This window comes from Pteronotus mesoamericanus, unplaced genomic scaffold, assembly GCF_021234165.1.
Source record: "Pteronotus mesoamericanus isolate MK-2021 breed Mesoamerican mustached bat unplaced genomic scaffold, CSHL_Meso_final scaffold_1186, whole genome shotgun sequence".
In the NCBI taxonomy this organism is placed as follows: domain Eukaryota; kingdom Metazoa; phylum Chordata; class Mammalia; order Chiroptera; family Mormoopidae; genus Pteronotus; species Pteronotus mesoamericanus.
The window spans coordinates 6,830,956-6,847,968 of NW_026555302.1; the positions used below are offsets into that span (position 1 = coordinate 6,830,956).

A 17,013-nucleotide genomic window follows, 5' to 3' on the forward strand; every position below is an offset into this window, starting at 1 on the left:
GGAATTGCTGGATCATTACAGTAATTCTATGTTTAATTTTTTTGAGGAACTGCCATACTGTGTTCTGCAGCAGCTACACTGTTTTTGCATTCCCACCACCAACATACAAAGGTTCAAATTTGTCTACATCATTGTCAGCACTTAATATTTTCTGTATTTTTGACAATAGCCATCTTAATGTTGTGAAGTGATGTCCTGTTGCATTTTCAGGAAATTTTAATATATAGCAAATGACTGACAAAACACTCAGATTAAATGAATGCCTAACAAATAATGTAAGCCATAAAATGATATAAAGATGTCTAGATTGAGAATAAACTTGTTCACTAAATTTTCAGTTTTTTATGGGTATAGATACTTATAACTCATCTATATTACATTTCTTGGAATTGTTTATCATGGTAAAGAAAGTAATTATTAAATATAACACACAGACTACTGTAGGAATAAAATCAGCAATACAAACATTAAAAAACTAAGAATCCTGAGGTTATTAACTTCATCTCACATGTTTTTATTAAATGCTTATTACTCCATGACCTGTATGCTGCAAGACAAGACGGGACACAAAGGACGTATTAGCCAGGATCCCTTGCCCTCAGGTTGCTTACTGTTGAGACAAGAAGATACTCATTAAATAACAAGAACAGTTATGAGTGAGAATATAATCAGTGCCACGATGAGACTTACCGTGAAAGTGTTTAAGGGGAGGATATGGGAGAAAAAAGGGAGAGATTAGTATGAGCCGCAGTAAAGATTCCATCTTTAAGAGGGACTCGGGGCCTGTCATGCACTGTAAAGGCGAAGTCATCATTGATGGCCACTGAGGTGGGGATAGGAATAGACAGCAGAAACAGCTCAGTCTGAGATACACGTTTGTAATGAAGAATAATTGGATAAAGTGAAACCAACACATGGTTGCTATGATGCTCGGGTTAAAGACGGGACCACTGTGCGTATGCTTTAAAAAGGGGTACACAATGGATTTTTTAGTGATTAATCTACATATGTAGTAGGTTTTTAAAATGTTTTTAATATACCATAATTTTGTTTCTTTGATTGTTTTACAGAATTGAGATCTTATAAAAAAACACTTTAATTCTCTTTTTTACTACGTTAATAATATTGTGCTTTTCTAAGTTACAAATACTTTGCGACCATGATTTTAAATTGCTACATAGACATCTGGTCAAGATGGCAGCATAAGTAAACATGGCTCACCTCCTTGCACAGCCACATCAAAATTACAACTAAATTATAGAACAACCATCACTCAGAACTATCAGAAATCAAGTGGAATGGAAGTCTGACAGCTACGGAATTAAAGAAACCACATCCATCCAGAATGGTAGAGGGGTGGAGATGCAGAACTGGCTGGTCCCACATTCATGTGTGGTGCATAAAAATTTGGGAGGGATATGTCAGGAGTGAGGAGACCCAGCCCCACACCAGGCCCCCAGCCCAGGGTTTCAGAGCTAGGAAGATAAACCCCCATAACTTTTGGCTACTAAAACCAGCAGGGACTGAGTCAGTGGAAGAAACTTCTGGAGTCCTCGTAAAACTCCTTGGTAAAAGTCCTCTTACCAAGCAAGTCCTCTTAAAGAACCCACACGTGGACTTTTTCAGATCACACCCTCTGAGCTCCAGCATCAGGGTACCAGCTTGAAAAGTACCAGGGGCATATGGGGAGGAACTGAAGTATCTCATCAACATGAGAGCAGGGAGACGGCTTTCTCTCAGACAGAAGGATGAGCAGAGGCCATTGGCCTTTTCTGAGCCCTTCCCCACAGAGCCACAGAGCCAGCAGGCAGGTTCCATATCTGAGACTCCATCAATCTAGCTAACACTGTTTGCCCCACCCGGGCGATCCCCTGAGCCTCGGTCCCACCCAACTTAAGGGCCCACCCAAGCTGTTAACAGACTTTTCCATATGAATGACTGGTGTTGGCTCATGCTTCACAACTTCCTAGATCCTCTCAAACAAGCAACAGCCTGACCCAGTGAGCCCCCAGCCTCCCTACCTCATGCTAAGTGGCTCTAGGCCTGGAACTAGCAACAGCCAGCCTAGATTCACAGTTTGACTTCACGTGGGAATCTCCAAACCCAGCCCAAGTAGCAGCCATCTCAGATTGCTTTATAGCCCAGGCATGGCGGCCCCAGACAAAACACAGGTGGGGGCTGACCTAGGCTTGTACCACCTGGGAAACCCCAGAGCCTGTGCACCCAGTGGACAGCTACAGACCATGTCAGAGCATTGCCACCCTGCCCCTGCACAGCTCATCTTCCATGGAGGGAGAGGTTGGTGGTAGGTGGTCACAGCCAATCCTTGCAGCTGACTGGCTGGGTAAATCCCTCCCATTGATCTGCCATCAGCAACCAAGGCTCAACTATAAGAGGAGGGTGTACTCAGAGTACCCAGCTTGGGTGACAGGGGAGGCTGTGCCATGGGACCCTACGTGACACCTACTACAATAGGCCATGTGAGCAAGACAAGGAGTCATGGCAGCTCTACCTAATACATAGAATCAAACACAGGGAGGCTGCCAAAACAAGGAGACAAAGAAACATGACCCAAATGAAAGAACAGATCAAAATTCCAGAAAAAGACCTAAATAAAGTGGAGATAAGCAATCTATCAGATGCAGAGTTCAAAACACTGGTTATAAGGATGCTCAGGGAACTTAGTGAGCACCTCAACAGCATAAAAAAGATCCAGTCAGAAGCGAAGGATATACTAATCGAAATAAAGAACAATTTACAGGGAAACAACAGTAGAGTCGAAGAAGCCAAGAATCAAATCACTAATTTGGAACATAAAGAACAAAGCAACCAATCAGAACAAGAAGAAGAAAAAAGAACCAAAAAAAAAAGAGAGAGAGAGAGAATGTAAACAGCCTCTGGGACAACTTCAAGCATTCCAACCTTCACATCATAGGGGGGCCAAAAGGAGAAGAGAAAGAGCAAGAAATTGGAAGTTATTTGAAACAATAATAAAAGAAAACCTCCGTAATTTGGCGAAGGAAATAGACATGCCATTCCAGGAAGCACAGAGGGTCCCAAACAAAATGGATGCAAAGAGGACCACTCCAAGACACATCATAATTAAAATGCCAAAGGTTAAAGATAAAGAGAGAATCTTAAAAGCAGCAAGAGAAAAGCAGTTAATTACCTACTGGGGCAATCCTACAAGACTGTCAGCTGATTTCTCAAAAGAAACTTTGTAGGCTAGAAGGGATTGGCAAGAAATATTCAAAGTCATGAGAAGCAAGGACCTACAGCCAAGATTGCTCCACCCAGCAAAGATATCGTTTATAATCAAAGGGTAGATAAAGAGCTTCCCAGACAAAAACCTAAAGGAGTTCATCATCACCAAACCATTATTATATGAAATGTTAAAGGGACTTATTTAAGAAAAAGAAGATCAAAATTATAAACAATAAAATGGCAATAAATACGTATTTATCAACAATTGAATCCAAAAAACTAAGCAAACAAGAACAGAGGCAGAATCATGGATATGGAGAGCGTTTGATGGTTGCCAGACGGGAGGAGGGTGTGGGGGAATGGGTGAAGAGGTGAGGGGATTAAGAAGTTCAAGTAGATCATTACAAAATAGCCACGGGGATGTAAAGGAGATACAGGAAATGGAGTAGCCAAAGAATTTATACAACCCATGGACATGAACAATGGTATGGGGATTGCCTGAGGGAGTGGGGGGTGCTGGGTAGAGAGGGACAAAGGGAAAAATTGGGACAACTGTAATAGAATAATCAGTAAAATATAATTTAAAAATAAATTGCTACATAATAATCTACTGAACCGACATTAACTTTTCTTGTATTGTTGGACATTAAATTATTTCTAATATCTTGCTAATCTACATAATACTGGAACGAACTAAAATTTTTTCATAAAGCTTTTTAAATATTTGAAGCATTTTATTTTTTATTAAAATCACCAGAAGGATTTTATTTTTTCTCTTTATTTTTGTTAATTTATAAATCATGTTTATTCTATTACAGTTGTCTCCATTTTTCCCCCTTTACCCTCCTTCTCCCATCCCACCCCCACCCCCTGCTCCCTGTTAATTCCCACTCTTGTCCATGTCCATAGGTCATTCATACCTGTTCTTTGTCTAGTCCCTTCCCCTTCTTTCCACCATTGTCCTCTTTCCCCATCCCCTCTGGTCACTTTCAGTCTGCTCCATGTTTCTGTACCTGTGGTTCATTGTTCATTAGTTTATTTTGAATAGAGCCTGCTTATAGGTGAGATCATATGGTATTTGTCTTTCATCAAGCTGGCTTATTTCACTTAGGATAATATTCTCCAGTTCCATCCATGTTGTTGCAAAAGGTAGGAGTTCTTTTTCTTTCTTTCTCTCTCTCTCTTTCTCTCTCTCTCTCTTAAATGCAGATTGATTTTATTTATTTTTTAAATGTCAAGGTTAATTATAAAATATTAAAAAATGTTAAACATTATAAACTCTCAGCAATTAAACCAACATGACACTGGCACAGAAATAATCAAGTAGATCAATGAAATATAATGAGTATTCTAGAGACAAACGTATATATCTGTCTAACAATATAATATATGATTAAGTTAATATTTCAAATCAATGGGTAAAATAAGTCTTATTCAACAAATAAGGTGCATGGACTACTATTACTTGAAATAAAACAAATATAGAGCCCTGTTTCACACATACAAGAAATATTCAGGTGAGTTAAAAATCAATATGTAGAATCTAAGGAGTTTTAGGAGAAAATACAAAATAATGTTTTTCTTACCCTGAAGTAAAATATTCAAACCCAGAAGCTATAAAGTAAAATAATGACAATATGACTATATTAAACATTTAAGACTGTACAGTAATATACATATAAAAAAAGCTAAAGAACAAGTAATAGAATAGGAAAGTATTTGCAAAACATCTATAAAAGGTTAATGGATTGGGTTTGTTTGTTTGTTTTGTTTTGGTTTTTTTTTAGGGAAAAAATTCTACAAACATTTAATCAAAAAAATGGATAAAGAATACCAAAAAGTCATTTAAAGCTTTTTTCAAAATAATAGGAATAGGCAAGATATATACAAAAACACATTTAGTTTCAACAAATAATAAAGGAACAATTAAAATAACACATCATTGTCACAATCAGATTGATACGTATTAAAAAATATTGGTAATATCAAAGTATTGGCAACTGTGAAAGGAACTGGGTATTCATAGACTCTTTTTCTTCATCTTAAAGCAGTCCCTTTAGTATATTTTGCAGTGCTGGTTTGGTGGAGGTGTATTCTTTTAGCCGTCTTTTGTCTGGGAAACTCCTCATTTCACCTTCCATTTGAATTGAGAGCCTTGCTGGATAGAGCAGTCTTGGTTGCAGGCCTTTGCTTTTCATTCCTTGGGATATTTCTTGCCACTCCCATCTAACTTGCAGAGTTTCTGTTGAGAAGTCAGCTGCTAGCCATGTTGGAGCTCCGTTATATGTTACTAGCTGTTTCTCCCTTGCTGCCTTGAGGATTCTCTGTTTGTCTTTGATATTTGCCATTTTAATGATGATGTGTCTTGGAGTGGGCCTCATTGGGTTCCTCTCGAGTGGGACCCTCTGTGCTTCCTGGACTTGTGTGACTTTTTCTCTCCTCCAATTAGGGAAGTTTTCCATCATTACTTTTTCAAACAGGTTCTCTATCCCTTCCTCATCCACTTCTCCTTCTGGTATCCCTATTATACGGGTATTAGTACATTTCAGGTTGTCCTGCATTTCCCTAAATGCCTCTTCATTCTTTTTGAGTCTTTTTTCATTTTCTTGCTGTGTCTGGGAACTTTTTTCTACCTTGTCCTCCAGCTCGCTGATTTGATCCTCGGCTTCATCTAGACTGCTTTTGATTCCTTCTACTGTGTTCTTCAATTCAGAAATTGTATTCTTCATTTCCTCTTGTCTCTTATTGATAGTTTCTATGTCCTTTTTCATGTTGATATAGTTTGCAGTAAATCGTAGTTTCCCTGTAGTTTTTTGTAATTCTCTCTGAGCTCACTGAGCTCATTGAGCTTCCTTAGAACCATTGTTTGGAACTCAATATCTGATAGTTTACTTGCCTCTATTTCATTTAATTCTGTTTCTGGGGATTCCTCCTTTCCGTTTGGGTGGGGGGTATTTCTTTGTCTTTCCATTATTTGTGAGACTCTTCTTTTTTACTTATGCTTCTTAAGTTGATCCATCTTGATTTCCTGACTTTGTGGTGTGAACTTCTATAGTAGGAGACCGTTGTTTTTACTTTCTGGATCTGCCTCTGATGATGTCAGATGTCGTCCCTGTCTGATCTTAGTCTGTTTGAGACTTCCAGGAATCTGCTGTCTGTAGCTGTCTCCTTCAGCTGTTAATCTAGTCACTCTGCACTCAGCAAGTCGGCTTAGACAGCTCAGGGCGAGGTGGAATCCTACCTAAGGGTGAGGCTATTGGGTCCTCTGACACTGCTGTGGCTCAGGGGGCGTGGTCTCTGCCTGAGCAAGATGGCTGCTGCCGCATAGGGGATGAGTCAGCACCAAGATCCTGCTGGCTACTCTCTCAGTTCCCTCCCCAAAGCCGCCTTCCCCAGTCTCTCCTCAGGTGTCTCTAGCCCACTTTGCCCCCACCTTTGCTGGAGACCATGTTAAGTGGCTACAAATAAAAATATATGCGTTTGCCCTTTAAACGGTTCTTTGCATCTCCAGCCACCGGTCTCTGGCAGAGAGCAACCCTGCCACTTTCCACAGCTGGCTATTTCATGTGTACTTTTTGGGCTGTGGTGCTGTAGGCTAGAGATCCCCGCTTTTGATTTAGACCCCTCTCTTCTCAGGGGGATCCAACTGGCCATTTCAATATCTGACCATGGGTGCCACCCCCTGCCTTCTTAAGTCTCTACCGCGCTCCTTACCGGTTAGGTTGCACTAAAGCCGATTCTTCTGTCTCCCCAATTACAAGGCTCCTCTCTCACTGTTGTTCAGTTGTTTGTTCCAGGTGATTTCTCCACAATTTAGTTGTAATTTCAGGTTGGTCCTGGGAGGAGGTCAGTGTGACTTCCACTCACTCCTCCACCATCTTGATTCCCCTGTGAAGAATTTTAAAAAATAGATTCTAGAAGTGCTAAACGAGAGGCAATGAACGTTTTCTAAGTATCATACTAATTTGTGCTCCTACCAACAACAAATTAAAGTATCTATTTCATAGCACCCTCTGAGGATGGGGAACTGTTTTGTGGACCTAGCAGACTGAAAATTTTCATTGGGAAAGTGAAGAGTGAATGAGTAGGAATGAAAAGAATCATTTCATGGATTTCTCCACTAGATGTCTGATTATTTACCATACAAAGGATATCGAATAGAGTAGATTGAGTTTTTACTGTAGAGTATTATAGCAACATTACTGCAGTAAGCAAAATACCCTTCAGAAAAGAAAGCAGTTTGGCCCTGTTTTCTTATGTGCCTGACTTGAATGCCAGCTTAGTAAATTAATTTGTAACAATGCATAGACTAAGCTACAGCTTCTTGATATATGCCTACTTGGAAAAGTACAGCAGTCAACCAAGAAGTAAAGATGAGTGTGTGGTCCTGAAGAGCAAGATTATTACACTCTCTGAATGAGATACATCCATTTGGAGATTATGGTTAATAGGAATTACATGCTGATGTGAGACTGTAATTTAGACCACCTGTTGTCTAACCTGCAAAAATAAAAGTTTAATTGTATTTCTCCTTGCTTGCATTTATTTGTCTTGATTCCTCTTGCTCCTTCTCAGGAGCATAGTACAACTGAGAAGACCTGGATTTTGAAGATGAAGGGCCTGGGACCCAGGGCAAGTTATCTATAATCTCTCCCAGCCTCAATTTACCCAGCCTGAAAATGGGAATAGCAATGTTTATGTAATTGGGTTGTTGCCAGGATTAAAAGAAACTGTTCAACTTTCAGCACAGGATAGGAATTCGGCCAATGTTTTGTTCCTTTTTCTTTCCTTACTCTAGTAAAATCTCAACTATCTAGAAGCCTTCGGAAAGATAAACATTCTAGGTTAGTGTTGGTTTCAAGTAGCAAAACAGTTACACTCTGCTTTTTATTTTTTAAGTTTTTTTCTATAAAATATTTTTTTCTAAAATATGTCCCATACTTCATTGCTTCCTTCCTAAATCATTGTACTATAGCATGGGTATTTATAGGCAGTGTGAAACATAGGGCCAAAGCCTCTCTTTCTCTCTTGAGATTGCTAAAATCTACTGGCTGGCATGCAGCCCAGCCCTCTTTATGGCTGGCTGTTCTCTGTGGTCTAAAATATCTGCCACTTGCCACCACTGTCACAGCTTCTAATTTCTGCTGGCTGCTGCTATTGCTGCCCATTCTTTCTTCTAATTACCATTAGGCTTTGCTGCCCCTCTTACCATTTCTGCTCTCTACGCCTTGCTTTCCTCCACTTTTCTCTTCCCGTGTCTCTTCTGCCTCCCATTGCATCTCATATTTCATAGACAAAGACTAACTTTGCATTGCTTTCTCAAACCAGCAAGAAGAATCCTTCTCTACAGTGAGCCAACTAGTCATACATGTTTAATATGCTCCTTACCAGCACTGCACCCCAAGACTCTGGGCCCTGTTCAGGGTACTGGAGAATGCCAAAAACTCAAGTCCCTGGATGAGTGAGGTGTAACTATATTGGCTTTCCTGCAAGTAGTTTATTTTGTTAGTCTTATTTGAGTCTTATTTTATGCAAAGTTTTGTGCTAAATGCAAGAGGTAAAGGAAATAGGGGCTATCAGCTTAAACTATGCCACAATCCTTACCTTCAAAAGAGCAGAACACAAACATACTCATAGGATTCAAGGTAAAAGATGAGAGAAAATTTAAGTAAGGATTGTGAAGGCTCATGGTTTGCTTAACGTTAGAAAGAAGAGTGGCTGCTTTTCAACCCACTGTCAGAGAAGTGGGTGAAAGTTTAGAGCCCTACAGGAGCCAGAACAGAGGGCCAGGCCTGCTGGAGAGGAACCGCCGTGGCTCCCCCTGCTTTAAAGGCGACGGTAAAGAACCACGTAGTGGGGGTCATAGGGACACTTTTCCTTTTCTTATTTGAGAGCCTGGGTTTTAAATTTCCTATATTATTTTGTCATCTGTGTTCCTTAGGAAGTTTTACTTATTTGGACAGAAAGGATATGGAGGTGTAGTGTAGGGGTTGCACATTTCTATGCTTTCGTACTTTGAATTTTAAGCATGGTTGAATTTGTCCCCATTTTAACTTTATTGTGCGATTTTGTTTATTTTTAATTCAACTGAGTATTTTTATTTTACCCTAGTGTATAATCCCTTACAAAGATTTCAAATGTATGACCGATTTTAATTTATTGGAATTGTTTTTGCTGCTGTTTATAACAACTCCATATTTATTATATCTGAACATTTCTTTTAAGCTAAAACAGAAAGGAAAAGCATAAATAACCATGACAAACAACCTCTTCTGGTGTGGTCATTTGAAATGAAACAACCAAAAAAATTTAATCAACTTAAATTTAGAAAAATTAGCTGATATAAGTTGTAAACCAGATGAGTAAAAGCTTTCACTTACTCATTCTTGACATTCAATTCCATTTATTCTTTGTAATATATTTTAAAACAGAATGTTTATAAAGACTAAGGTTTGGATTTCTATATCCTGCTTTGAGGTTACCAAGAAAAAAATGTTTGGAGTCATATTCCTGCTTTAATACAAATTACACTTTAACATACAAAGAGGAATAGCAGGTAAAGATTTTGTAGACACAAGATGATGGGTTTTATTAAAGCATCATAATCATAATAGTAAGAGTATTGTAATATAGTAGTTGATTTTAAATAATTATAAATAATGATTAAAAACTAGAGAGGGTTTCTATTAGTTATAATCGCCAAGTTCATTGATCAAACATGTCTTGAGTACTTATTATGTGCTAGGCATACGAAGGGGAATGAAAGAATAATTTACATTTGGGTCCCTAAAGACTACAATTTGATTTGAGAGTAATTTCAAATAACTGTTCTTCTTTGTTTCACCCAAATACCTGTTCTTATACATGTCAAGGTAGTTAGACATATAAACAACTCAGAATTGAGGAAAATTCTTGATGTCTTTTTAAAGTGCTTTTTCCTAGCACTCTTGGATGACAGAAAAGATAATAGAATTAGAAGACAACTTGGTTGTCCTCCTGTCTTTTTATTCCCCACTTGCCAATCAGTTCTGCGACTGGTCATGGTTGTTATGTTCATATCCCCACTCTAATTGATTTCTGGGTGGACATGCTCAAAGATGAAAGATCAAAAATCTCAATATCTCACATTAAACACTCTAACACTTCAGCCCGCAGCATCTGAACTCAAAAGCCTCAAATTAGGCATGGTGATCTGAAGAACATGGCAAACAAGAACTGATGCGGTGGGGTGGGGTAACCCTCTCAGGCTTGTAATTGTGAAGAGCCGTTTATAAGTAATCCTGTTTTAATTGGTTGGCTAAGGTTTTATTGGAAATAGCTAATAATGGTAATTGCTGAAAGATGTTTGTAAACATATAGATGGTATTCCAATTCAGAGAGAGTACAAATGAATATTAACTTTTTCCTATTGCATGCATGCTCAAAGGATGATGTACCAATTATCAGAAAAACCTGCCGACAGGTGTTTTACTCTCTAAAGATGCCAGTTAAATAGGTGGTACTGTACCTACTTTTTTTTTTTTTTTCAAGGAAAGAGTATGCCTATAACCTTTAACTCAAGGCTTAACTCATGTATCTAGAAAAATTCTTAGAAAGATAATAATAAAATACATTTGCAAACTTCTAAATTGTCAAGTTAGTTTAATCATATTCTATTACAGGGTCACAGCTCTCATAGATAAAGAGAGGAGGTACCTCTAAGCTTAGAAATAATATTAAAAATTACCCCAAATTACATTAGTAATAATTTTTATCACTTCTAATACCTCATCACCAGTTTCCACACTTCTGCAGTAACTTAAACCTCTAAATGTATTTTTTGTTTCTTTTATAGGACAATGAAGGTCAGACTGCTCTACATTACGGTAAGGTGTTTCTAAATTATTAATAATCATTTGAAACTTCTCTCTATATGTTTATCTCAACTTTGCCCAACAATATCTAGTACTTAGAAAAATGCCTGGCCACTAGCAGGGATACAGTAACTTTCTGTTTAAAAAACAGATTAATAACCTCTAACGTTGGAGATACACTAAAATTCTTATGGGCACATTCATAGTAAATTGAGCATTTCTGTACTATCAACAGAAATGAAGGCTCCTCCAACCCCCCTTTGAAAATTTTATTCTTTTTACTGTCAGTGACAACTAAGGTGCTAATCATTGGTACTGTAGGAGCGATAATCTGTACTGCAAGTAACTTTCTCGATGTAATTTAAGTGAAGAAAACTAGATTTTATTTTTTTAACTCATTTCCCCTACTAACTAATTAGCCTTGTTAAGTAATCTTCATTTAAATCACCTATAAAATAGAGGATAATATATAAGATGGAAATAATGGTTTTAAAGAACTACTGGGTAAATTTAGTGAGATAAAATATAAGGTATTTTGTAAACTGTACAGTACTAGTAAAAGTATTTTTACTTTTCTTCTATTTGGGTGTGAATATGGCTGAATAAAAGACCGCCATCAATGCTTAAATCAGATTAAGGGCCAACCCCCTTCAGACCTTTTTGGAGGGAATACCTAAAGCTGTGTTGCCAGCTTTGGCCGCCCCAGGTTGCCATTCAGGAGTAAGTAGCCCAAATGCTGCTGAGCGCTTATGGCTGCCGCTTGGCATTTGTTGGGATGCCAGGAGCCTCTCTGAGCTGTCTAGGAGTCTAGATTATTGGGCCAGCTGTTGTGGTAACTCATCAGCCTGATAATAACCTAGTGTAACCTGGGTGCCATGAAACAGCAGGAAAAAGGAAAATTGTAAGTCAATCCTACTTTTGAACATTTATGCAGAAATCCTAAATAAAATCTATTTAAAAATAAAGGTACATTATGATCCAGTTGATTTCATCCCAGGAATTCAAAAATGATTTAACATTTTTAAAAATTCACTAATGTAATTTTCCACATTAACAAATTATGTGAAAAACTGTATGGTCAAATCAAATGCAAAAAAAGCACTTGAAGAAATTCGATGCTTATTCTAAGAAGCAATATGGAAAGTGATTAAGATGCTGGGCTCTGAAGTGAGACCTCTGGATTCAAATTCTAGCTCTGCTACTAAACGTGGGTCAAGTATTTAACTTTACTGTATCTACTTACTCATAGGAAATGGGGATAATAACCTCAGAGGGTTGTTATGAACATATAGTGAGTTAATCCATGTTAAGTGCTTAGCACAATGTCTAACACCATGGTATATACTTAGTAAATGTTAGGAAATATTATTGTTTATGATAAAACTTTTTTTCATTTTTTTATTGTTTTCCAAGTACAGTTGTCTCTATTTTCCCGCCACCACTTTCCCCTGCCTCACCCACCCCCACCTCCCACCCTCAATCTTTCTCTACCTTTGACATTGTCCATGGGTCCTTTATACATGTTCCTTGATGTCCCGTCCCCTTCTTTCCCACATTATCCACCCCCCTCTTCTGGTTACTGTCAGTTAGTTCTTTATTTCAATGTCATTGGTTATATTTTGCTTGTTTGTTTTGTTGATTAGTTTCCACTTATAGGTGAGATCAAATGGTATTTGTCTTTTACCCCCTGGCTTATTGCGCTTAGCATAATGCTCTCCAGTTCCATCCATGCTGTCTTGAAGGGTAGTAGTTCTTCCTTGCTTTCTGCTATGTAATATTCCATTGTGTAAATGTACCATAGTTTTTTGATCCACTCATTTACTGTTGGGCACTTAGGCTGTTTCCAATACTTTGCTATTTTAAATTGTGCTGCTAAGGACATTGAGGTGCATAGGTTCTTTTGAATTGGTGTTTCAGGATTCTTAGAGTATAATCCCAGTAGTGGAATTGCCGGGTCAAAAGGAAGTTCCATTTTTAGTTTTGTGAAGAAATTCCATACTGTCTGCATTCCCAGCAACAGTGTACTAGGGTTTCCTTTTCTCCACAACCTCACCAGCACTTGTTGTTTGTTGATTTGTTTATCATGGCCATTCTGACTAGTGTGAAGTAGTATATGTCAGTAGTATATGATAAAACTCTTAATTAACCAGGAAAAGAAGGGAAATTCTACAGCCTGATTAAGCTATATGTCCACAACCTAATACAAACATTATTATTAAAGATGGAATATTTAAAGCGTTTTCTTTAAAATCAGAAACAAGAAAAAGTTGCCTACCACAACTATTTCTCTTTAATATTGTATTAGAATTCTAAACTACACAGAAAGGAAAGCAAAAGAAATAACAGTTATGTGGGATGGGTAGAAAGAAGAAACAAGAAGAGAGATTTGTTCTCCCAAAAAACAAGATGTTGTTTGAAAGCTGTAATAATGAAGGCAGAGGCCAGCTTCTGCCTCGACAGTGCAGGACACGCCACTGACCTGCTTCCCTGTGAAATAGTCAAAAATGTTTTCAAAAAATACAACCATTTAAAACATCTAGAAATGGTCCTAAGGACACATAGCAAATGAAGAAACATCTAGTCAAGAGAACCTGTGAAAATCTGGAAAGAAGGCAAGCTTCTGTGATATTTGAAACAAGATCACCCCCTCCTTTTCCCTCCCCAGCTTAGCAGGGTGAAGACTCTCCTCCAGAGCACAGGAGCCAGAACACAGGCTCCCAGGCCGGGGGTTTTCTTCCTGGGAGTGGGGGACTTCAGCGTTCCTCATCCTGCTTCCAGCCGCCTTTCACTGGGGCCAAGTCCTGGGCAAATGCAGAGAAAACACACAAAATACCAAAAGTACAAATCATAATTTAAGTTGTGATGATTATGTTAAAATTTTAAACTTCTATAAAAATGAAAGGTAGTATAAGCAAAGTAAAAATACAAGCTACAGACTGGGAGAAGGTGTTTAAAACAGCCTACATAAGATCATTCAGAATATATCAAGAACATCTACCCAGTCAATAAGGAAGCTAAACAAATAGAAAAATACACACCTCAAAGTATGGATAGTCAGTTCACAAATGGAAAGAGCCAAATAGCCAATAAATAACAAGAAAAGATGCTCAGCCTCACTAACAACTATTAATAGTCTAGGATTATACCCTACTTGCATGCTAACAGGTTAGCCTGACACGGTTTCGTGGATGCTGGCAAAAGACACAGAACTCCTGGATCAGAGACAAAAGACTTATGAATGGCACAGCCTGAGCCTCACAGGGGCTGTGCAGAGAAGCCCAGGTGGATCCTGCACAGTGTGTCGTAACTCAGGAATCCTAAGCCTAGAGAACTCCAGTCTTTTATAATGAGCTGTGTGCAAACAGACCTGCCCAACCTTTGCCCTGGAGAACATACTCTCTTCATTATACCGGACAGTAAACAAACCTGCCCTCTACCCTAGAAGGAAACACTATGTCTGTTCACTCTGCAAACATCCTTGAAAAGATAGTTCAGAACAAAATCTGTCATTACCTCTGTTTAGAAGAGGTGCAGAAACACAAAAGCCCTTGGAGAATTGTATCCCAACAATAATCATGGGATGCCGACTAAAACATTTAGATGTAATTTCACACTGCACACTGGCACTATGTCTACTAATATTAGGTTAGGATACAGAGCAACACGAACTCTCATACACTACTGATAGGAGTATCAACTGTTGAAACTACTTTGGAAATCAGTTTGGCAAGATCTAGTAAAGTCTACAACCCAGCAAGTCTGCTTCTAGATATATGAGGTCTGTCCAGAAGGTATCCAGCCATATGGTACGAAAAATAGAGACATTTACTGAAGAAGATAACAAGAAACATTGTACATAGGACAATGATGTCTCAGTCCCCTTCAAAGTAGGCACCTTGGGACCTCACACAGTTCTCCCAATCACCATCAGATGCCCTGTCATATTCTCCTGAATCTCATCAATGGTCTGAAATCTCTTCCCTTTCAAAAGTGATTTTAGTTTTGGGAAAAGGCAGAAGTCTCAGGGCACCAAATCTGGGCTGAGTCACCTGGGTGATTTGATGTTTAACCAGAAAACTCCGCAGGAGTTGTGATGCATGAGTGAGCATGTTGTCTTCATGAAACTGCCAATCACCAGTTGCACGTGGTTATGGACTTCTGATTCATCTGAATAGTTTCCATGGAGGAATGTTCAAGCTTAAAACATAATTTGATGCAGATCTGTTTCTCTACTCACTCATTTTGAATGTGACGGCCACACAGTACACATGCTCACTCAACAGCGTCTACCACCCTCACTGACTGAGTACAGTGAAGTCTTCATTGTTCATATATGAGCATTCCAGTCCACTCTCCTTGGCTGCCAGGTTACATCGATGTCACACAAACCATTCTCATTATATTAACAATGGATGGATTTTTTCCAGACAGACCTCATTTACATTAGAAATACTGCTGTAAATGTATATAATGAGACATGATTAAGAACATTTATGGCAGCATTATTTGTAATCACCAAAAAATTGTTTTATTAATCTTTATAGTCCTCTCCATGCTGTATTTAAAATACTTGTTATTTAAAATTACAGATGTATACACACACATATACACACATACATATTTCATTACCAAATACCTTTGAAAGGTATACCATTAAAAATGTGCATATCCAGTATACAGGTAATCTCTAGGCTCCTTTCCATAAACAGCCCTCTAGAGTAGTTGTTATTTTTCCCATTTTATAAATAAGGAAACCCAAACCCGAAGAAGTTAGTAACTCACCCAGCAATGCACTTACTAGGTGAGGAGAGAACGAGTGCCTTCCTGTGCCTCCCCCCACAGCGCTCACCCCTCGCACTCCTTGGACGTGTTTCTGTGATAACCCATCGAGTAGTTCTTCCAACACACCAAGAGCTGGCCATTCCAGATCCTAATTTTCAACCCAGAAAAAAATCTCAGCCACCTCCACAGCTGTGATGCAGTCGGGCAACCAGGCATAAATCAAGCAGCCACAGATAATCCGTAAGGAGAAGGAAGCCTTTCACAGTGATTGTGAAGCCTTCAGTGCAAAATTCAGGGGTCCCCTTTTCTCCTGATGCCTGGTTTTAAGGAGCAAGTTTTTTCTTTTACTCCCAAATATTTGCCATAAGTCTCAGAGTTCACTGCTCTGCTTAGAAAGACAGCCCTGCCGGTGCATCCACGTGCTCCACCAACACAGTTCTTACTTCCGTCCCCTCGTTCCTTCTTTCATCCGTGTGCTCAGACATTCTAGTGCCTTCTCTGTGGCACATGTTATGTCTTCCTCTCATATCTTCCTCCAGAAGCCACAGAAACAGCTGAACTGGACTGAATGTGCCCTTGAGACTGTAGATAAGTCACTCCGTCATCCCTAATTAACCATCCGGGGTGTATGTCTTTGTGGAAGTGGGGATGTGTCCATTTAAAGTTAAGATATGTAAAAATAGCATTTTTAGATAGCAACAAGGTTGGGATTTTTCAGAAGGGCTTTCTAACTGGCTTTAAAATAAGCTATATTTTCTTTATGTACTGATAAAGGAAGAAATTTCATAAGATATTGATAAGGGAAAGAATTAAGGTACAGAACAGTGTGTATAGTGTGCTGCCATGAATATATCTGTACATATTTGCTAGTAAATACATAGACTGTCTCTGGAGGATACACAAAAAGCTAAGGGAATTGGTTGTCGAAGGGAAGGGGAACTTAGACAATTGGAGGGGCTATAAGATAAGTGTAGGATAAACATTTTTTCCTATCAGCCTTTTAATAGCTTCTATATTTAGAACCATATATATATACTACCTGTAGGTACTGTGAATATGACTTACTTTCTTAATTATATTTCATTCATTCAACAAATATTTATGGAGTGCCTACTATGTACCTTTTTAAGGTAAGGGATGCCCCAGACTTTGGGTGTCCTTCACCTCCCACCCG

The 17,013-nt window shown here is 38.6% G+C and overlaps 1 protein-coding gene across 1 annotated transcript in view; it reads left to right on the top strand.

The window, feature by feature from the left end:
- ACBD6 (acyl-CoA binding domain containing 6) overlaps positions 1 to 17,013 on the top strand; it is a 127,520-nt gene that overhangs the window by 97,138 nt on the left and 13,369 nt on the right. Inside the window, exon 7 of the mRNA XM_054587696.1 lies at positions 11,039 to 11,069. Within this exon, the coding sequence (XP_054443671.1) occupies positions 11,039 to 11,069 (31 nt within the window). The remainder of the gene's footprint in view (positions 1 to 11,038; positions 11,070 to 17,013) is intronic.